The sequence below is a fragment of the Zerene cesonia genome, unplaced genomic scaffold (genome assembly GCF_012273895.1).
Source record: "Zerene cesonia ecotype Mississippi unplaced genomic scaffold, Zerene_cesonia_1.1 Zces_u001, whole genome shotgun sequence".
Classification (NCBI taxonomy): Eukaryota; Metazoa; Arthropoda; class Insecta; order Lepidoptera; family Pieridae; genus Zerene; species Zerene cesonia.
The window spans coordinates 4,364,976-4,388,656 of NW_024045131.1; the positions used below are offsets into that span (position 1 = coordinate 4,364,976).

Consider the following 23,681-nt stretch of genomic DNA (forward strand, 5'->3'; position numbering starts at 1 on the left):
TCTCTGACAATCCACGAGTGGAAAATTGTGTAAACCACGCAAGCAAAACATAGGTAATATGTACATGATATAAACAATAAACGATGCAATAATGACTTGTTCTGTATGACAATGCTCAATTTATGTTTATGGTGACAGAATAAATCATTTTGAATTTGAATTTTGTAAGTTGTAACTTATGAATTATATGTATATAATACAAGTCCCATGCCCCATTAAAACGTACTCGGCCAACAGTTCCATGAACACTATAACACTATAACACCACCAGGGGGCAGCGGTGAGCACTTAACTCGAGGTGGGCCACCTCATCCGTTGCTTGCTCTACGAGAAAAAAAACACTTTGAATTTTTTATCTATAAAAGACTTCAACGAATTTGCATCTCAAATTCTAAATGCATACGAGCAGTGATGGGTGGCAGAAAATCAATCTCAAACTCATACTCAAACTCAAACATATACTCAAACTCAGCGACCAAATCAAACTCAAACTGAAACTCAATCTCATACTCAAATTCAACGTCAAACTCAAACTCAAAATCAACTAAATAACTAACTCAAACTCAAACTGAACTCAAATTAAACTCAAAGTTAATCGACATCATAAATGTGAAAACGAAATACAAAAATTGAAATGTAAACGAAAATGAAAATATGCTCAAACTCAATAATACTACAGTAGTAACACAGATTTATTTTTTTATTTCGCTAACGTATTAGATAATTCAGATAACAGTCGCATGTCGCTGTTTATGGCCTATTTGACCTCATACAACTCTGTACAGAGGTTTTCCTAAATACGTCAACAAAAAAATAACATACAATTGTATTGTTCACGTCATTTCGTGGCTAATATCATAATATTCCATTATTAATTTTTGCCCTACTGACTGAAGGACGGTAATGTTTTGAAACGTAGGTATGTATGTGGGTAGATTGATTTCTTTGGGATGCTCTGCAGCCGAAACTGATGGACAAATTTTAATATACACCATAGTGTGGTTACAATCATCGCCGATTACAGTGACATGAATAAATTTTTGAAATGGCGAAAAATTTTAAAATATATTTTGATCTGTGTTTTTAAAAACATTGTGCGATGTAAGTCGAAATAAAATTATCTACTATATAAAAATAAGTCGGGTTTTCCTTCCTGACGCTATAACTCCAGAACGCACCAACCGATTTCCACGGTTTTGCATTCGTTGGAAAGGTCTCGGGCGCCGTGAGGTTTATGGCAAAGAAAATTCAGGAAAAAATTCTGCAGAAAAGCGGGAAAGTCATTTTTCACATACAACCATCTGGTGGCGAAACGGAGTTCGCCAGGTTTGCTAGTTTATTAATAAATTTAACAGTATTTTTTGTCATTATGTACAATTATAATAACCGACATCAAAAAACGAGGATCTCAAATCGACGTTTATGTATATAATTTGTGTGATGATTAAGATCAGCGATGCAATGATACATTGCAATGTTTACAGATGGTAATCCTTACCATATCTTACATTACTGCATACGCGATATTTGCTCTTAAACTCTCTACATATGAAGCAATGGAAAGCAACCTTGGCTTCTGTTTCGCGGTATAGCATTACTACATACTTGCTAGAAACCTCCTTGGTACAGAGGTAAATGTTGGCCATATTTATTGACATGTGGTCAATAAAAATGGCCAAATTATTATATAACGCGGAATAGTTTGTTTGAACGCGCTAATATCGGGAATTACTGGAAAGATTTCAATAATTCTTTCATCGTAATATGTACATGATCCCTGAGACAGCCTATATGTGTATGCCGAAGCCAGGGCGGATCGCTATCTTAAATAAGTATCCAGTAGTTTTCATGGGATAACATTACAAACATACGTACAAAACACAAATCTGTTTATAATATTAGTTTAGCCTTCATTATTTATAATGGAGAGGAAACACGACACTTATGAAATGATTTAATGAATAAAACAAATGAGTTTTTTATATCATAGTCGGTAACAGAGCTGGCGGGTCGCCTGATGGTAAGCTCTACCACCGCCCATAAACATTAGGAGAGGCGTAAGGTCGATTGCAGACCTTACGCCTCTACAAATGGATTGCCGACTTCAAATTGGATACGGATTTAGAAAGGCTTGACCAGAGGAATAAACGATAGGGCTGGGAAGGGTAAGGAAAAGGATATGGGTCCTATAAATATCGGTAAGCAAACCAGTCATTAGGTTGTTTTGTTGTAAATAATAATAATAGTTAAAAAAAACTAAAAAACACGCTTTTATAGAAAACCGAACTAAAAAATAGAAAACATATTTTGCAAATTGAAAACTGGAATAATTTTATCAAATTAGTGTATTGTCATCGGTCCTCAATAAATCTACAAAGTTTGAACGAAATCTGGCCGTTTAAAGTGGGTCAAAATCGCGCCCAAAGAAGTCGGTTACAAACAAACAAACATACAAACAAACATACAAACATACAGGTGAAGCTAATAAAAAGCGTGCAAAAATATAGATTATTACATAATCAGTTTACATAAATTTTTGATGTTTTCTTCACAAAAATTCGCATATGTAATTAAAATTTATATGTATTATGAATAATAACATCTTGAACCATGTGAACTTGTATTGTATGTATAATTAATGTTTAACCGACGTTCCCAAAAAAGGGGTACTCGATACGACTGTTTTTTTGCTTTTTCTACTCAATAACTCTGTTGGATCAATCGATTGACGTGATGCTTTTTGTGTTTGATAGGGAATTATCCTCATTGGGTCCCATTTTAGAATCTGGAGTTTTATCTGACCCTCGAGGATATCAATGACCTTTTGAGTAGAATGAATTATCTTGTATTTGATTTTACGCGAGTATTATGCATTTAGAAATTAAAAATATTTTAACAGGGAGACAGCTGTAGTGTTCGAAACGTCGGGTTAGTAATATAATTAATAAATCGCGTTTAAAATCTGTTAAAAAGTTTTTAATTTCAAAATGAATTATGTTTAGATTAAAGACTCAACTGAGTTAATTTTTCAACTCGCTTTTATTAGCTTCACCTGTATTTTTGTGTGTAACCGACTGCTTTAGACTCGATTTTGGCCCATTTTAAACGGACAGATTTAATTCAAACTTTGTACATTTAACAAGGATCAGTGACAATACAATAATGTCATGAAGTTATCTTATTATCCTGGTTAGAATCGTAAGGATTAAATAATTTTCTTACGTATACTCTCTATAAGAGCAATGGAGACAATTAAGTCGATACTTTCATTAAAGTGTATTTTTTTGTTTCATAATATATTTATTAAGGCTTCGATCATAAATCATAACTGGCATAAGTCCGCAGAAAAATAAAACAATAGAAAGTACGTTCTGCTATTTTTATATATTTTATTGTTGTAATATCTTTAAAGTGGGCGTTAGAAGAAAAGGTCTTAACTACTGAAGACTTGTAATACAGGTGTTTGCTAGTGGTTTAGTGGTCGAGCGAAACCGGGGAGCCAGTTGTTATAGAGTCATAAATCTTTGAATTTAATCCTATACTCAATTTACGCAATTGCAATTGCTGTGGGAATCATTTTATGATGGCATAAAATTTGGAATTAAATTCAACAAAGACAGGAAATTTAAAACAGGAAAAATTGTAATTTGAATTCTCAAGTCAGCCTGTCAGTTAATGTGTTCAGAAACCCTGTACGTAAACAGTATAAAAACTAAATACTAAAACCTGTAAATACTAAAACCTATAATTAATTTGAAGAAGTTTTGCGTTTGTTTGAATGCGTATCAGGAACTACTGGACCGATTACAAAGATTCTTTCAACATTGTAGTAAGTACGTCATTGAGTTCTGAAGTTATATATTTTGTGAAAATTTTGGAATCAATGTTTATCATCAAAGATCTCTGAAACAACTTGGCCGATTTTATGAAATTTCTATGTTAAATAGAGCTCAGAGTAGACTCGGCACGAATTGGGCCAGCTCACACCGGGGGAGTACCACACCCCCACAGAAGTGTGAATGGGTACGATGAGTGGGGGAGCCGTATGTCCGTTTCCTTTTCCACACCATTTCCAATCCATTCCTTCATTTCCGTTGTCGATCCTTTTTGTATCTACCCCTTAAATGCGGGCACCACATTCGCAGAGGCACTACCTCTAAATTAGATGTTTGTCCGCCAATCACGCTGAAACTACTGAACGGTCTGGTTGTCATGAAATTTGGTATACAGATAGGGTATTAGATGACTTTGGTGATAGGATACTTTCTATCCCGATGTTCCGTAGGATAAAACAGGAATCTTGATACCCGGGCGGAGCCGGGACGAGCGTATATTAAGAAATACATTTCAGTAGATACAAACTGAGTGTGTGTTTGGATATTTAAAATTTGAACCGGTATTGGTAATGTTAACGATTTCTTCAGAACTCGACCCAGTAATGTGGTTAGCCAACCGATGCGTGATCGTGTCAAACTTCACAAATAGAACGTTCAATTTGTCCCCGTGGGCCGTGGGGCATGGGGCAGGATGATGAATAGTTTTTTTGGGGAGAAAATTTCGAGTATTACGAAAGATGAAGATACTTTTGATAGTGGATCGGTTCTATACAGAGTGTGAGCTTGTGGGGCATGGGCCAGATGGGGCGAAAGTTTATAAACGACTTTTGACAAGTTTTTGACTTTTGAGACTTTTGTTTTCAGTTTTTTGACAATTTCCTTTCGATGATATAGATGTAGGAACTGAATTACCCCATATTGAGTAAAACACTTGTAGGGCATAGTCAAATGGGACAAAATTTGTGACTGTTATTTGATGATCGATTTAGAATTCTTTGTTTAAATTTGTTTCTGTGGGGCATGGGACAATGGGACAACCTATAAAGAAAATGTATTTGTAAAAAAAAAATCTTATAGTGTTAAATTGTTTATATTTACATACATTTTTAGCGTTTCGTACTCAAAAGGTTCTGAGAGATTTCGCTATCCATCTATCTGTTTGTCCATCCGTTCGCCTGAGCTGTGATAGACATTTGAAATTTTTAGATATTTTTCTGTTTGTGCTATTACAACAAATAAAAAACGAGGTTAAGCAACGGTTGGCACGGTCATAAATTGGATGCGTCACAATTTTATTTGCAATTGCCCTTTGGCTTATTTTTACGGAAACTTTAGTGACGCGAGTCCGACTCGCACTTGACCGGTTTTTCTTGTTTATATTATTGTGTCTTAGACTAAAAACAATAGCCTTATGAATTCCAATTAATTATGAATATTAATCGTCTAAGAATAGGGGATATATTTGCATCTCTTTTCCTCATTCACCATTAGAGCGAGAGAACATCATTTGTGACGAATCATCTAGCAGATTTATTACAAAGTGACCTTCGTGTACTAATAGGCAAAAATCATTTTAACTTATCACTTAGTCATTACATCTACTACGTCCTGTGACTTTATCCTTAACCGATTTCAAAAGATAAAGTTGTTAAATAATGTTGTTTCATACATACACACAGGCGGGAAGATTTGCTTTATAACGTAGTTATTAGCTGTTGCCATAGCAACGCATTTCCAATAATTCTGCCGTTCCATTTAACAGTACTGCAATAGTCTTGCCCCACACTGAACGTTTTGCAATCGACTATTGATTCTGATCAATTTAAACACGAAATGCGCTGTATTTTCGTATAATATTTAATACCAGTGGGCTTGCTATGTCCTCTGATTTAAACAATACTTAATTACGCGAGAATGTATGTAAAAATTTATGGATGTTTGTAAATCTTTCACACGAAAAGCACTCAATGGATTTTGATGATACTTGCCAATGATGTAGATGAGAATAACACATGAGCTGTAGAAATACTTGCTTTTGACTGCGGCTTCGTCCGCGGGTGACGCGCGTCCATGCCAATACTTATTAAGTACAATAATAATAATTATTATTTTAAATAAAAAGTCTAAAACAACAGCTTTGAAATAAAATTATCAAAAATCGATTCATTAAGTAAAAAGTTACGTAGTAATAAACATAAGAAATACCGTCGATATTGACAACCTTTTTTGAAGTCGGTTGATAAAGAAGATGTCTTGCAGAAATACTTTTTGATCTATTTAACACTACGAGATTGTGATGCGTTGGTTAACTTGAGAAAGGCGAGTTACCTTAAGAAAAATCCACGGAATATAAATGATAGACCATGCGAGCGAAGCCGCGGGCGTAAAGCTAGCAATATAGCGAATATGAAAGTACCTCTGACTGTCCGTTTCTTTTTCACGCCTAAACTACTGAAACGGTTCGAATTTGATTCAAATATAAGACCCGAGATAGACTAAGGATAGTTTTTTTAGAACCCAGTACCTTGAGACTGTCTTTTTCCTTACCACACGAAGCCGCGGGCGAATCTAGTATTAACATACTCATAAGTAAAGCCCCATGTCCCCTCCTGGGGTATGGGGCAGCTGATATACATCTGTTTCACTGATCGATTTTCTTTCTGGGACATCTATCCCTATCTAGGTGATCAGCCTTCTGTGTCCTGCTTGACCGAGTCATTTTTTGAGTCCCTACCAGGAATCGAACCCAGGACCCCTCGGTTCTACGCACACACGCTAACCACTGTACCAAGGAAACGAACGAACACACATAACGGAAGTAAAAGCAAGAGCAATTCTTGACCATGACCCACACACCTTGACCATTCAATTCATTGATATTTAAAGTATTACATCTTAATGTTCAACATTGAATGACTCAGAATTTATATAACATCGTTATATATTATACTAGCTGCACGCCCCGGCTCCGCCCGGGTTGTCATTTATCGTAATTAATATTATTTAAACTATCCTATCTCTCAAGTTGGATCGAACTGCACATGGTGTGCGAATTTTATTATAATCGGTTAAGTGGTTTAGGAGTCCATTGAGGAAAAATATTGTGACACGAGATTTATATATATTAAGATATGGGAAAGTTATTTCTTTATATAATGTACTAGCTTTTGATCCTGACCTTGTTCGTGTGAGGTTGGTATTATGTGACTTATGCAGCCTATAATATAAGAATGATATAAGAATTGCCTTCTTCCGACTCTTCCCAGCTCATTCCTTTTTCCAGCCTTCAATCCTTTCCTTATCCATTACTCCTTAAAAGCGTTTATATTCGTGAAGGCACCTCTGCTCTGTTCATGGGCGCTGGCGAACCACCAGCTCAGTCGGCTGCTATCACATGAAACAAAAATCTAAATCTCATCTTAGTGTTTCTACATATTTAGAATGTTGGTCAAACTTATAAGTTACTAGCTTAGCGTCCGCGGCTTCATCTCCTCTTTTGTTTTTATATCTTAATCTTAATCCTCGTACAAAATTACGAGTCACGTTGTTAGTCCGCGATGAACTTCTAAACTACATAACCGAATTTAATCAAATCTGCACACCATGTGCAGTTTGATCCAACTTGAAAGATAGGATTGTTTTTATTATTACAATAATAACGGAGCCGGAGCGTATAATACTAGCTAGTATTATATATTAATAAAAAATAAAGAAAAATGGAAATCTATTCATTAAAAACACATAAGACCTTAAACTCTATAAATGACATTAAAAACTTCAAGATAAAATCACGTAAAAGTTCTACGAATTGAGAACCTTACAGCGTTTTAGGATCGTCGGTTAAAGTTATTGTTGTATGCAATTAAAATTCGTCGCATGCTTCGAGAAGCAATCAGAAGTCACCAAGATATGACCTTCGTTGACGTCAGACGATGTTACTCGGACGATCTATTGCTATGTAGAATTATAATCATTTAACATAAATTTAAATACTTTTGAATTTTTAATTTTTATCGGTGAGAAAAAGCCTAAACTCAGTAATTTTTTATTTATTTAACAATTAAATTTACAAACTGAAATCACTACATAGTATAAAGGAAAGTCGCTTCTCACGTCTGTCCCAATGAATGCATGTATGTATGCTTAGATGTTCAAAACAACACAACGGATTTTTATTGTAAATTTTTCGAAAAATATGGTCTAACATTCGGCACGAATTGGGCCAGCTAGCACCGGGGAACTACTACACCCCCATAGGAGACCGGCGTGAAATAGCATACTGCTGTGTTTCGTTCGGTGAGCCGGAGTCCCGTATCCCTTTCGTTACCATTCCCAGTCCTTTCCTTAATTCCTCTCGTCAATCCTTTCTTAATCCGTATCCAATTTGAAGTCAGCAATCCATTTGTAGAGGCGTAAAGTCTGCAATCGACCTAACGCCTCTACAATTGTCCACGGGCGGTGGTAGCGCTCACCATCAGGCGACCCACCAGCTCCATTGCCGACTATAATAAAAAAAGATAACATATAACCACAGATGACACAATACTATAGTAACAGTACCTATAAGTATTGCAGACGCTGTGATGGTTGACATCTAATTACGACACACTTTTCTTAACCTTTGAAAATGCCTTTGACATGCTTTGGATGCATATTGTCAAGCATAATTTCGGCATCCGCAGTGGGTAATGTGAATATAATTACCTATAAGAAGGTCATGTCATTTTGTGGAAATTTCGTAACCTTACATGCTGAATAGCATCAAAACCGATGATATGATTTTCTTTTTTTTTATGTCATAGCGGGCAACTGAGCTGGTGGTTCGCCTGATGGTAAACGATCACCACCGCTTGTGAACATTCGCAGAGGCTCAGATCTCTGACAATGCGCTGCCCGCTAAGGGATAAGGGACAAGGAAAAGATTGATTACTGAAAAGAAGGAATAGACTGGGAAGCACGAAGAGAAAGAAATAGGCCTCCGGCTCCCCCACTCACCGTACGAAACACAATAGCAAGCTATTATTTCACGCCGATTTTTGTGGGGGTGTGGTACTTCCCCTGTGCGAGCTGGCCCAATTCGTGCCGAAGCGTGCGCGACTCCCACAATAAATTATTAAAATAATAAAAAAAAATCGTTCTTAGTTCTCTCTATCTCACAATACGGTACAATTTACGGAGATATTAGAACACTTGCAGGTTTCGGCGTTATTTTAGCATTTTTATTCCTATTGTCTAGATGTGTTATGTCCATCAATTAATTATTTAACAATATCAGTTTGAAAAAAATCACTAACCCTCATAGTGCTTGTAGTTAGAAAAAGATGCAATTTATTATATTTTTTTATGCCATAGTGGGTTGAACTGATGGCTCGCCTGATGGTGAACAGTCACCACGGAACGGATTTTATGGATGATTTAACGGATGTAACATCTTAGTCTACCTGTGACCACGCTCGCTGTAAAGTGTTCGAAACGTCGGGTTAATAATATAGTGAATAAATCGCGTTTAAAATCCGTTAAAAAGTTTTTAATTTCTAAATGTATAATGCTCGCGTAAAATCAAACTCAAGAAAATACTAAGTGAGATCTAATTAAAGGATTGTGGACTAGAAAGAAGGAATGGACTGCAAAGGGTTAGGAAAAGGAAACGAGCTTTGCTTTAACCTAACCTAACCGAACAGATCATTTTTGTTCCAGTGCAACCATGTCTTCGGAAGGCCTCACAGCGGTGGAGGTGGACTCCTTGCCTGATAGAATTGCGGAGACCTTCGCCAACACCACTGTATTCATCACAGGAGGCACTGGCTTCATGGGCAAGGTGCTGGTGGAAAAACTGTTGAGGTACATCATCATTTATATTATTTGGGAATGGTAAACGTCAAATTGAATTCTGTACATTTTTAATTTCAAAGATAACAATTTCTTTTTCGTATTACTAATTAGGGTTGCCACCTTTAGTTGGAGGTGAAATAGTATTTTTTCAAAACATCGCATCATAATTATAACACATATTGGGAAATTGTAGTAAAAAATAATACACATTTTGACTGATCTTTATATTTCAATGTCTGAGTAGTTTTTAAATAGTTTTACAAATCTGAAAAATTGATATCAATATTAAAGCCTATTAACAATTCATTTCCAAGAACTTAGTAACTGATAAAAAACTTTGTATTATTCGTGTTTTATTCTTCGATAACATATATATTAAATTACCGTTAAAAACGGTTTTCGTTACAACGCGTTTTTCCTAGTTAGAACTAGTTGTAACAGGAGTTTAGTTACAACTAGAGAAAATAGTTGTAACGGAAAATCGATTTTTACACATGCATAGTATACATTGAAATATGGCACAGTAATATAATACTACAATATTTAGTATATACTGGTGGCAGCCCTATTCAAAAACACATCGATCAATGTTGAACAAATGACTATATACGTTACGGTATGACGTCAACAGATGGCGCTTAAACAAATATTATTTATTTACAGAAAATGCCCGGATATCCGCAAGATTATATTGTTCATTCGTCCGAAAAAGGGTAAAACACCAAAACAAAGACTCGAGGAACTGTTGAGCGACGCTGTGAGTAATTAAATATTATTATTATTCACTAGGTTTATCGTCGCGACTGTGTCCGCATCATCCATGTCCTTTTTATTGGAAAACTGGTTTTTTCTCGCGGCTTCGCACACGTTAATTTCTTGCAGTTAATAGATGTTAATATACACTAGCTGCGCCCCGCGGTTTCACCCGCGTAAGTCTGTATCCGTAGGAATATCGGGATAAAAAGTTGCCTATATGTTATTCCAGTTGTTTAGCTGTCTACGTACCAAATTTCATTGCAATCGGTTCAGTAGTTTTTGCGTGAAAGAGCAACAAACACACACATCCTTACAAACTTTCGCATTTATAATATTAGTATGATATGATAATATAAAGTATAAACCTTCCTCTTGAATCACTCTATCTAATAAAAAAAACGCATAAAAATCCATTGCTTAGTTTTAAAGATTTAAGCATACATAGGGATATAGGGAAAGAGAAAGCGACTTTGTTTTATACTATGTAGTGATCGTTAAAAATACAATATAATGAAGCATATAGCGTTCAAAGGTCGAATTTCAAATGTAAATGCTTCCATATTTACTAATTATGTTAAAGAGAGCGAAGCCGCGATGAAAACTAGCTTAATTCATTCGCATGATGATATATCATGTTAAAGACTCATAAAACACATGTAGCGATATGAATAACTGCTTTACATGCCACAGTTAAGTTAGTTACTTAACTGCCAAAAGTAAAACAATACTACTGTTCCGCTAGAATTTTCGCAACTTGATCTGGGTACATAATTTGAAGTTATCTTAAGTATTGAAAGGAAAATGGCAATGTAGTGTTGCCATGCGCAGAATCGTTTTTGTTTGGGTTAATGTTTTTTGGTTTTCAACTTAACATTAATAGTATAATTAGCTTGGCATACGAGCTGTTTTGAATTATATTTTCCTATATAAGATTACAAATATATTTTATATTCGTTACAAATTTCACATGCGTTTTTGAATAGACATTTTATTTACTTATCATAGAATAAAAGAATTACAGAATTTAATTTTTAGTTTTATAGCATTGATACTATATGGGGTGCCCCTTAGGCACATGAAACCGAAAGAGTAGAAGAAATTCGATTACTGTGGCAGGATCACGGGTGGCCGAGAGGCTAGGCGTGGCTACGGTTAGGCAAGATACGCAGGTTCGAATCCTGCCTCGTGATCAAATTTTTTCTATTCTTTCAAAATTTCTCAGAATTACAGAAGATATTTGAAAGAATCATTGATTACAGGCGAACATTTTTAGAGGAATTTATCGTGCAATGGCAAAATAAAGCCATGACACAAATGAATGTGTAGGTACTGTTGGACAACTTTGACCCGGGATATCAGTAAATCTTTTCTAAGTAAAACGCAAGCATCCCGGGACATTCCCTTTGGATTCTCTATCAAACACAAAAAGAATCGTCATTCGGTCCAATACCAACTAGTATTAATTATAGATTAGGAAATAAAAGAAAATAGATTTGAGAACCTCTTTTATTTTTGGCAAATTCGCTTAAAAAACAAAACATAGTCGCTACTCAGTAAAGGTGTGACTTTCTAGTAGAATAAAATTAAAAATTATTTCTCAAATCAATCCAGCAGTGTTTTAGTTAATCACACTATTATTATAAATGAGAAAGTTTGTTTGTTTGAATGTTTTTCCGTCAATCACGCCGAAAGTTCTGAATGTATTTTGATGAAATTTGATACACAGACAGGGTATGAGTTGACTTGAATGATAGGATAGTTTTTATCCCGATAAATACTCCCATAGGTTAAAACATATATCTTGATATCCGGGTGTTGCCGGGACGAGCGATTTACTAACTAGAGTATATAAGTGATTCCATTTCTTTCGTCATTTCAAGGGAGTTACAAAGTATTGTACGAATAACAACGTATTAAACGTAAAGATAGAATCGTACACTCTCTCAGCGTTCAGTTGCAAGGTTTAGTACCTCCAGACATCTAGTGTTGCCTAACAGTTGCGACAGTCGAGCGAGACCTATGTGGAAAGCAGGTTTACTTATGAATGCCCTAGGAATTTCTGTTAGCTCTTAGTATATATGAGTCATAATTGGTACTTAAACCGACTTTAAAAAGGAGGTTAGCAGAGTGTACTTATTTGGACACTAGTTTTATCGCGTCTTTTGTCATTTTTACGATTTTTATTGTATGTTTCAATGGTTGCATGAAGAGGTAACCTCAGAATTTAGTTTCAAATTAAATTGTGTATAATCAGTTCTTTAGCATCATTGTTATGTACATGTTACATATTACAAAGTATTAAAATTTTAAATTTACTTTATTTTAAAACAGCAACTACAGAGTTTGTTGCCGGCTCTTCTCTGTAACTGCCTCCGAACCGGTGCTAAATGTTATAACTTAGTTATGACGATTCAAAAGTTCCTCTATAGGACGTGTAATTGAATAAATAAATATTTGAATATAAGTTTTTCAGTTTAAAGCTAATATTGGTTTATCACTGAATAAAATTTTTGACAATACCGGCCAAGTTATTTTGCCGTGATTAACACACATACAAAAAGTACAAACAGAAAAAATTCTAATCCTTGGTTTGATGTCTATAAAACATATTGCATTGCACTTTCCCTTTTTAAGAGATGTTTACATATACAGAGAGGTTTAGGTTACTGTTTTATTAAATCTATATATGCGCTGCATTGATTTTATTATAAATTTAATATTTTGTAACAAATAATGCATTTTACGATTTATTCGTTAGATTTGGTCATTAATTATTTTTATTATAAATATCGTCGTCGGATTGTCGACGATATTTAGAAGTTGAGAGTGTGAATAGAGAGTGAAGTTGAGAGGAATAAAGGAAAGGACTGGGAAGGGTAAGGAATAGGATGTGGGATTCCTCCCATTCACCGTACGAAACACAATAGTATGCTACTACGCCGGTGCGAGCTGGCCCAATTCGTGCCGAAACGTGCTCGACTTTCACATAATTTACTAGCGTGCAATTCTAGAGACAAGCAAATAAAACTTTACAAAAATCCTATATAACTTAAACGTAACTTGGTTTAAGTTTTATAACTTAAACGTAACTTGGTTTAAGTTTCATACTTAGTATACGTTACGAAAGTAACACTTAGATGCGAAGAAGCGAATGCTTAACGTCTCTTATGTTTATACTACTTTCATAATCTATGTCAAAATCTTTTATGAGCATAACTCGAGAGTCAATAACATTATCGTTTACTTATGTGTATGTTTGTTATTCCATCACGCTGCAACAGCTGCCCTGATTAAATCTGTACTCAGATGAATCTGGTGTATTAATAAGTTTACAATTTATATTGATCTGTCGGTATTTAGAATCTGCTATGTATATATATATATATATATATATATATATATATATATATATATATATATATATATATATATATATATATATATATATATATATATATATATATATATATATATATATATATATATATATATATATATATATATAAATCCATTGCTGTTCGTTAGTCTCGCTAAAACTCAACTCGAGAATGGCTGGACTGATTTTGATAATTTTGGTTTTGATGCATTCATAATAGTCCAGAGAAAAAAATAAATTATAAATAATAATAAAGAGTAAATAAATTTTATCCAATTTAAAACATAGGATAGTTTATATTATTACAATTATTATACATGACTACCCGGACGGAGCCGGGGCGACCAGCTAGTATCATATATGTGAAAGTAACTGTCTATCCTTCGCTTCTTCACCCTTAAATCACTGAACCGATTTGAATGAAATTTGATACAGTGATAGCTGAAGATCTGAGAAAGGAAATCTGAAAGATTTTATACCGGAAATCTTATGACGGAACGGGAGGTAAGCGTTTAGATCACTGAGGTGGAATCACAGGTGGCCGAGAGGTCAGGCGTTGCCACGGTACGGCTTAAGACGCGGGTTCAAATCCCGCCTTAAGACAAATTTCTTCTATTCTTTTTTATTAGTCATTTCATCATCATCATCATCATCAGCCCATATATGTTCCCACTGCTGGGACACAGGCCTCCTATGAGGGTTCAGGCCATAATCCACCACGCTGGCCAAGTGCGGGTTGGCAGATGTCACATGTCGTCGAACCTTTTTTGATTCTTGGACATGCCGGTTTCCTCACGATGTTTTCCTTCACCGTTTTAAGCAGTGGTGATGTTATCCACATGCGCAGATAAATTGAAAAATCAATTTATTTCCTGCACGCTCGCCTGGTCTCGAACCCCGACCTATCGATTTTAAAGTCCGAGATTCTCACCACTGAGCCACCAATGCTTATTTTAGCAATTAGTCATTTACAAAGCATTTAATGCTATCAAAAAATAAATATATTGTGACTAAACGCATGTCCCTTCTCCGCCCGGATATCAATGTTCCTGTTTTATCCCGAGGGAGCATTTAATCGGGATGTAAAGTATGCTATCATCCAAGTCAGCTCATACCCTGTATGTATACCACAAATTACAACAAAATCCGTACAGGAGTTTCAGTGATTGACGTACAAACATCCAAACAAACAAACTTCACATTTATAATATTAGTGTGATTAATTTCCAGTTATTCGAAAAAGTGCGCAATCTACGCGGTGGCGTGGAAACGCTCCTGCAGAAGATGCAACTGGTCTCCGGTGACGTCATCGAGCCAGATTTAGGTCTCTCTGATGAAGACAGGAATATCATCATTAACGAGGTGGACATCATTGTACACGCCGCTGCTACAGTCAGGTACAGCCGAGACTTGAATACAGATGATAGCATTGGAATGCCTGTTTTCCGACTTATAGTAAAGTAAAAAATTAAACTATGCGACAAGGTAAACGCTTCTGCAATATAATTCCTCATAGTATTAATAGTTTAGTAGTGCTAAATTCAAAAACTATATTCAAAATGTATTAGTTCAGAGAGATTACTAGAGCATTAATGAATGTTTGGAAGATGACAATCTATGGAATGTTATCACTTAAGAACCACAGGACAGTTCTTTGGCATCATTGTTATATACATATCACATATGTATAAATAAAATATAAAATTTAGATTAGTTCAAAAGAGCAACTACTGAGTTTCTTGCCGACCCTTCCGAGGCCTGACCTAGTTACCAGTGGCTTTCCGAATTGTTGGTAAATGATAAAACTATATTACGTATGTAAACTCAAACATGTATTAATTCAATTGGTCTTCTTTCAGAAGCTGTTATAAAACATCATACCATAATTTTACCAATAACCATCAGTTCGAAAAGCCACAGATTTCAGGCCTTGTACCTACCTATTCACAATAAACTCCTAAATATAATATATCCATCGATTATATTTCTGCCCATTACTTTTACGTCGATTATCAGAACTGTCGAAGTTTCATACGCCTCTATTTTTACCCCTTAAGGGATATTTATCCCTTATATTTCCAAAAGTCCTTGCTTTGTGCTCACTGGTCACCTTAAACGATGGCGCAAAATTCAAGCTTTTAATAATCGCGGGCAACTGAGGTGATGGTTCGCCTGACGGTAGGCGATGAACGCCCATGAACATTTACAGAGGCAGTATCTATGCGAATACGCTTGGCGCTATTTAGGGGATAAACTATTAGGAAAGGCTTAACGACTGGAAAAAAGGAATGATCAAGAAATTATGAGGAAAAGGAAGCCTTTTGCATCTCCACTCACCAAACGAAACACAGCAGTATGCTATTTCACGCCGGTCTTCTTGACTTGACTTGACTTGACTTCTTGAAAGCGTCGACTCCTACATAAATATATTATTAACTTTTAAATTTAACTATGTTTATATGGGACTCCCACATAAATAATAGGAGATAGGGCTGGCACACAAGTGATAAGTATTTATTTTATCCTTCAGGTTTGATGAAGAGCTGAAGAAAGCCGTGCTGCTAAATGTTCGCGGAACCAAACTCATATTGGAGCTAGCGAGGCAATGTAAACATTTAAAAGTAAGTCTATATACTTAATTATCACACAATAAGATTCATTCCGCATAGCGTAAATATCCAATCAGTATAATTTGCTCCAACAATGGATTACAGAAAATATATTTAACATCAGTGCAGAGATTTTTACCATTGATAACAATTTTAAATAATAACAAAATTTAAATCATCTTCAAATTAAAAAATCGCTAAGAAAAACCCACAAAAATACAATGGAATTTCAAGTTCATCCTCCTCCGTTTTGAAGTCGCTTGAAAATTGAATTAAATTAATTTAAAAGAGCTGCTCCACACCCAGTGGTCGTGATGTGATGTTTGGCTATAACCTCTCTCGATAAACGGACTACAACAGTATACTATTTATTACGTAAGCAATATACAAAACTATAAATTCCATTGAGCAGAGTACACCACACACGGGACACCTCATATATTAAACAGATGTTAAACAAAGAGCTTTGCTAAAGCAGTCTTCCAACTTCCAGCTCCATTTCCACATATCAACAGCGTACTGTCATCTCCACGAGAAGCTGCTGGAGGAGCGCCCCTACCCGCCCCCCGCGGACCCCCACAAGATCATACAAGCTGTAGAATGGATGGACGATGAGACCATAGCCGCCATCACACCTAAGTGAGTGGATGTTATTGAAATAAATACATTAAGGCACATACTATATTGACAGGTCAATTTAATTGTCTCACTTGCTCTTATACAGAGTGCACGTAAGGAAATTATATAGTCCTGGCCATCCTAATCTAGTCTCATGAATTTACGCATGAGATATAGATAAAAAAATTACGCATAAGGCGCCCCAATTGGTAATTTATCAACTTTTATTTATAAGTCATCTATATGATCAATATGCTCTTTTTCTTTCTAATTATTTCTAATAAATAAATAAATGATCACTATAAAACTCATGAAATTATTGTATTGTCAGCGATCTTTGATAAGTGTACAGAGTTGAATACAATCAGTCCGTATAGATCAAAATCAAGTCTAAAAGAGTTGGTTACAAACTTATTGGTATAGAAATAAAATTGATTTAAATCCCATTTAATTTTCAATCATTTTTCTAGATTACTCAGCAAGTTACCGAACTCTTACGCCTTTACGAAGGCGCTGGGAGAGGCGCTCGCTGTGGAAGCGATGCAAGATATACCTCTGATTATACTCAGACCATCCATTGGTAAATATATCTCGTCTATATAATTTCAATCGAACCGCAAGGGAATGCTTGCTGAGTCTATGTTCCCCGACGAGTACAATCTGGAGGTCTTCAAGAGAAGAGTGAACAGGTAGCTTCTAGGGAAGCGCGCTCCAGCCTAGACCACATTTTGACCACACGAATTGGGCCAGCTCGCACCGGGGAAGTACCACACCACCACATAAAACCTGCATGAAATAATAGCTTGCTATTGTGTTTCGTACGGTGAGTGGGGGAGCCGGAGGCCTATTTCCTTCTCCTAGCCCTTCCCAGTCCATTCCTTCTTTCCATTCATCAATCCTTTCCATATCCCTTATCCCTTAAAAGCGGGCAGCGCATTCTCAGAGGCCTAAGCCTCTGCGAATGTTCATGGGCGGTGGTGATTGTTTACCATCAGACGAACCACCAGCTCAGTTGCCCGCCATGACATTAAAAAAAAAACATATCAACTTACCATCTGGCGAGATTGTGGTCAAGCGCTGCCCTATTAACAAATAAAAAAAAAAAAAATTATAAACTAGAGATATATTCAGTTTTAAACTTGAGATATCTTCCGTTTCGTGGTATTGTTTTTTGTATTATTGCAGAATATTATATGTGGCAGCGTTTACTTGTGAACATCTATAACCTAACCTAACCCATCATATCGAATACCTATTTCACAATGTATGTTACATTTTTTACATCGATAATTTAGAATATATCGAAAAATTAAGCGTTAAATTTAAATGTTTCAGATTGCACAAGATTATAATCTTACGTTATTACACTTTAACAGCGACATAGAAAAGTTACATACATATATTATATTATATCAGTTATGGCTAAATATCATTCAGGCCGTTTATTGTTCAATTGAATAAGAGCCTCTTCTCTTAAATGTTTTATGTTTTAAATAAATAAATTGACTTGACAATCGCAATAACCGATCTAATCTTGATATATGTTACGTGTCACTTTATCCGCGATGGACCTCCACCGATTTTAACTCCAACTCTCTTACCAACCACTCCAACTACTCAACCGATTTTAATCAAATCTGCACACCGAGTGCAGTTTGATCTAACTTAAACATAGGATGGTTTATATTACGATAAATGACTACCCGGGCGGAGCCTGTGTTATCTGTGTTGTGTTGTCGGAATAGGGAATGCCTAACATTTAAAATGTCAATGGTAAAATACAGATTCAATATTAGATTTTTCTTTTTTTATGGAAAAATATATTTGCCATTTACTTTTTTTTAGTTTTATACCATTGAAATGCTTTAAAAATGAGTCAATTTTTATTTTTCAAAAACTTCTCTTATAATTAGTAGTTTTAAATACGTTATGTAATGTTCTAGTAATTCCGATATGGCAAGAACCTGTCCCCGGCTGGACTGACAACATTAATGGACCAACAGGACTTCTTATTGGTGAGAAAAATTATTATATTTATACTAGCTTTACCGTGGTTGTGCCCGCGTTGCAGGAAATGAGAATCACAGTTATAAAGAGTCGCCTAAGTCAGTCTCTAGCCTATCTCTTGACACGAAATTCGAGTCATCATTCTATTGCGCCGTGAAAGAAAAATACACATCTAACTTGAAACCACAAAAAGTTACATCAAAATCGATCGAGCTATGTACGAAGACCCCATTGAATGATAAAACATATAAATTAGAAACTGGATCGTGTACGTTTGTATGTCGTAGGTTAAATAAATAATTATTTAAATTCAGATCACCTAGACTAAATTTAAGTGGCAGGCACCAACTTTCAAATAAAAAAAGAATCATAAAATTGGGTTCACCCCGAAAGCAGTTAATAAGCACAAAAGATACAGACGAATTGAGCACCTCTATCTTTTCCTAAGTTAGTCAAAGGGGCTATTAGCTTTGTACCAAATATTTTACTGCCAATTAAGAACATAAGTCATTCTGCGCACGCGCACTTGCGCCACTTCTGAAGGTTTGTCCAAACGCAGTGAGCAGTGGTGTCACTATTGTCTTACTGTCGCAACTTCCTACACGTTTTGTTGCAAAATCTTGAGCATTTTCTGATTTTAACGCTGTTATAGACATATTTTTATGAAAGACTAGCTGCGCCCCGCGGTTTCATTCACCTAAGTCCGTATCCCGTAGGAATATCGGGATAAAAAGTAGCCTATATGTTTTTCCAGTTGTTCAGCTGTCTACGTATCAAATTTCGTTGCAATCGGTTCAGTAGTTTTTGCGTGAAAGAGTTACAAACAGACACATCCTTACAAACTTTCGCATTTATAATAATAGTAGGAAGTAGGATAGGATAGTAGGACTGCGGACGAAATAACGTGCAAAAGCTAGTTTTTCATTGGCTCATCTGTTATTCTGTTGAGTGAGCAACATCACTGCCGAGTATCATCGAAATCCGTTCAGTGGTTTTCGTGTGAAATAGTAAAATCCTTTCATAACGTATGCCTACGTCAACATCTGTCTGCTTGCCAAATTTCAGCCCGATCCGTCCAGCGGTTTGGGCTGTGCGTTGATAGATCACTATGTCAGTCAGGCAGTCTTACCTTTACGTTATGTATATATATAGATGTAATGTTTATTAGCTTCTCCAAGCCTCACGATTTCATACCTATCCCCAGGTGCTGGCAAGGGGGTGATTCGGACTATGTACTGCAAGGGAAACAGCTATGCAGACTACCTGCCTGTGGATGTGTTTATCAATGGAATTATGATAATGGCATGGAATTATATCACAAACGGGTGGGTTTGTCTCTAGAACAATCTATTGTTTATAAAAAATTCGTATGGAAAATGTTTGATTTAGTGTTTTTGGCGGTACTGTGAGACACGCTATTGTTGTACTTTTTTTCTCTTTTCTATTATTATTTACTTTTGTTTTAGTTGTTTATTTTATTATTTTTTATTTCATCTGTATTTTTGTGTTTCATGTCGCCAAATAAAAATTAATTAAAATATTTTTCTTTTTTCTTCTTTCTTTCTTTCTAGTGTATTTTTATTATATGCCTTAACATTTCATCCACTACATAAAACAAAAAATCAAAAGAATCAATTTAAAAACGGATTCAATAAAATTACAGTCTAACGAATGATATTTCTAATTTCCAGCGACAAGAAGTCTAACGTCATAAACTTCACGTCATCAGCCGAGATAAAGGTCACCTGGATCGAAATGATAGATGCTGGGAGAGAGATCATCATGAACAGGGTGCCACTAAATGGAGTTGTTTGGTAAGAGATTACTATGTTTTATGTCAGTCTGTTTAATGTTAAATGGTAGTACGCTTGATGGTAACACGCTACCACCAGACGCCTTTCATCTTTGCAAATGGATTGCCGACTTTAATAGGAATGGGTAGAAAGAAAGCTTTGATAGGGATACAGGAAAGGACTGGGAGGTACCAGCTCCCCCACTCACCGAACGAAATACAGTAGCAACTGTACCAAGCCGATCTTCCGTATGGGTGTGGTATCTCCCCGGTGCGGGCTGGCCCAATTCGTGCCGAAGCGTGCTCGACTCCCATAATCAAAAAATTACAATATCCAACTAGAATAGGATCGCATCTACGCCATTTTGTGATGACAAGGATTACCGCGGTAAATTATAGTTGCTTTTAATGAAGAAAACAAAACTCGATGCGTTAGATAAATGACGTTTTGTGTAATTTTTTTAAATATACATATCTTTGAAATAGAAGGACTGTTCAAATCTTGAAAAATATAATCCCTTATAGAATACTCTCAATTTAGGAGTGAAATATTTTTTATCCCGGGTCAGTAGAATCCAGGGTGTGGTGTATCTTTCCGTATTATCGGCTCTTAGACGCGCGTGCCCTCTCCCTCACACCGCACACAGCCGACTGAGCTGTGTCACGGCCGCACGTGCGCTAGAGACGACATAATGCTTCCCTCCCTTTCACTCACAAACTCTACACAGAGCAAACAAATGATAAATAAACCGCAACTATTGTGCCTTTATTAGGTACCCAGGTGGATCCATGAAGCACTCCCGCCTGTACCACAACATCTGCGCATTCTTTTTCCACTGGGTGCCGGCCATACTCGTTGACATTCTCCTCTTCTGCCTTGGATATAAACCTGTGTGAGTACACTTATTACAGGGTATGGATTTGCTTGTGAGCGCATATTGGGAGATTTATATCGTGTTCCAACGTTGTGCAAAAATGTATAGATTTTTTATTACTTTTTGTATTTTAAGATTCAGTGTTGAAGAAGACAATTTTTTTCAGTTTTTTTTTATGTTTGAAGAACTTATAAATAACATAATTAGATTTTTAACCTGAGCATACTGCGATAAAGAGAATCATTCGCAATTCCATCCCAAAAACCAGGTTAACCCGCGTCCATAAGCGCATCAGCAAGGGCTTCGACGTTTTTGAGTACTACACGAACAACCAGTGGGACTTCAAGAGCGACATCGCGCAGCGCGTGCGCGAGCGGCTCAACGTGCGCGAGCGCCGCGACTACAAGGTGGACGCCGTGGGTGAGTTGCGCGCTATACCCACCGGTTTCCGCGCTTGACCATGATCAATACATACCCTAATATGCGACTTCAATAACAATAATTACAAATTTGAGCATATACGTCAATGACTAACGTTCCAAATTTGCTTACTAGATGGCGGTGTAATAAATATTATTAAAAGTAATGTTTGAGCGCGTTGATAACCTTTTGTTTGTGAAAAATCTTATCGCTTTGTTACCAATATACTTATGTTATAGAATTCAAACTTTGAGACTAAAATCATATTTTAGTTTCACTCCGATCGGCAGTTTATACGACAAATAAATAACTGTGGTAAGCGTAATAATTGTTGTCTCAAGTATCGTTTTATATTATTTTAATAAACAGGCTTGGACATATCAAAGTATTTCGAGGACTGCATCCGCGCAGCGCGAGTTTTCATACTAAAAGAGTATGACGACACTTTGCCTGCCGCCCGGCGACACATGAAGATGTAAGTGTAAACATCCATTTATATAATGTTTGTATTGTTAGAACTTATAATTTTCTTTAATAAATAAGGTCTTGAGTTAAACAAAAGAGTTAGGAGGGGGTCAAGTGAGTTTCCAATAATTTTTTGACAAAAGCTGCCATTTATGCAGCATTCAGTTCACTTATGTTTTGCTAGAGATGTAACTTAAAATTTAAGGTTTCGTTTGGAATGGAACCTTACGGTTCGGATGTTATCGTCGAGCAAAGCTGGGAATAGTGCTTAATGACAAGCAATTATATATATTTATTACATCATAACTATAAAGAAGTAGTTTCTTCGTATTTTCTTGTGTTTGATTTTACGCGATTATTATACATTTAGAAATTAAAGACTTTTAACGGATTTTAAACGCGATTAATTCATTACATTATTAACCCGACGTTTCGAACACTTTACAGCGAGCGTGGTCACGGGGAGACTGAGATGTTACATGTCTTGAGTTAATAATATAATGAATAAATCGGGTTTTAAAGTCTTTAATTTCTATAAGTACTTTCTTCATTTTGTATTTTCGATACAAACTTATTTTCGTGTTGTATGTATGCGTCAAATGTCAACACAATTAACACAAAACCTCCGTCACTTTCAGCATGTGGTTCGTGGATCTGGTAGTCCGCTGCCTCTTCTGGGGGCTGATTCTCTACTGGCTCAGCGGCTGGGCCGCGTCTCTCTTCTCACAGTCCACCAGTTCGAGTGACGTCACCGCCACCATTATAGAATAAGACTGGGTAAACTTAGAGGTTTTAATTTTGTATAAATGTAAGAGAAACTATACAAATTTTGGAATGCTGCACCTACGTGATAATAGTCAGATAGTTCTTCTTCCCGGCTTGATCTGCGAGTAAATCCAAATTTCTACGTTACTCTGTTAAAACGTAGTATTTAACAAAAACTTAGAATCATCTCAAAGAGCAGTAGAACGTTCGAAGCAAAATGCTCGCTTCCTATTGGTTAATTTTATGCGCTTGTGATTGGTCGAAATACGCAATAATTATGGATAGACGGGATATTTCTAGGGACATTTTTTGGCAAAATATATAGATTTG

General features: G+C 35.9%; 1 protein-coding gene across 1 annotated transcript in view; it reads left to right on the forward strand.

The window, feature by feature from the left end:
- Nucleotides 1-23,482, forward strand: part of LOC119838139 (putative fatty acyl-CoA reductase CG5065) — a 27,645-nt gene extending 4,163 nt beyond the window's left edge. The window contains exons 2-14 of the mRNA XM_038363971.1: nt 9,534-9,677; nt 10,332-10,425; nt 15,031-15,197; nt 16,331-16,421; nt 16,903-17,048; nt 17,498-17,607; nt 18,971-19,042; nt 20,239-20,359; nt 20,726-20,848; nt 21,600-21,719; nt 21,970-22,121; nt 22,491-22,596; nt 23,225-23,482. Of these exons, the coding sequence (XP_038219899.1) occupies nt 9,541-9,677; nt 10,332-10,425; nt 15,031-15,197; nt 16,331-16,421; nt 16,903-17,048; nt 17,498-17,607; nt 18,971-19,042; nt 20,239-20,359; nt 20,726-20,848; nt 21,600-21,719; nt 21,970-22,121; nt 22,491-22,596; nt 23,225-23,357 (1,572 nt within the window). The 5' untranslated portion in view covers nt 9,534-9,540 and the 3' untranslated portion in view covers nt 23,358-23,482. The remainder of the gene's footprint in view (nt 1-9,533; nt 9,678-10,331; nt 10,426-15,030; nt 15,198-16,330; nt 16,422-16,902; nt 17,049-17,497; nt 17,608-18,970; nt 19,043-20,238; nt 20,360-20,725; nt 20,849-21,599; nt 21,720-21,969; nt 22,122-22,490; nt 22,597-23,224) is intronic.
- The last annotated feature ends 199 nt before the right edge of the window (nt 23,483-23,681 follow it).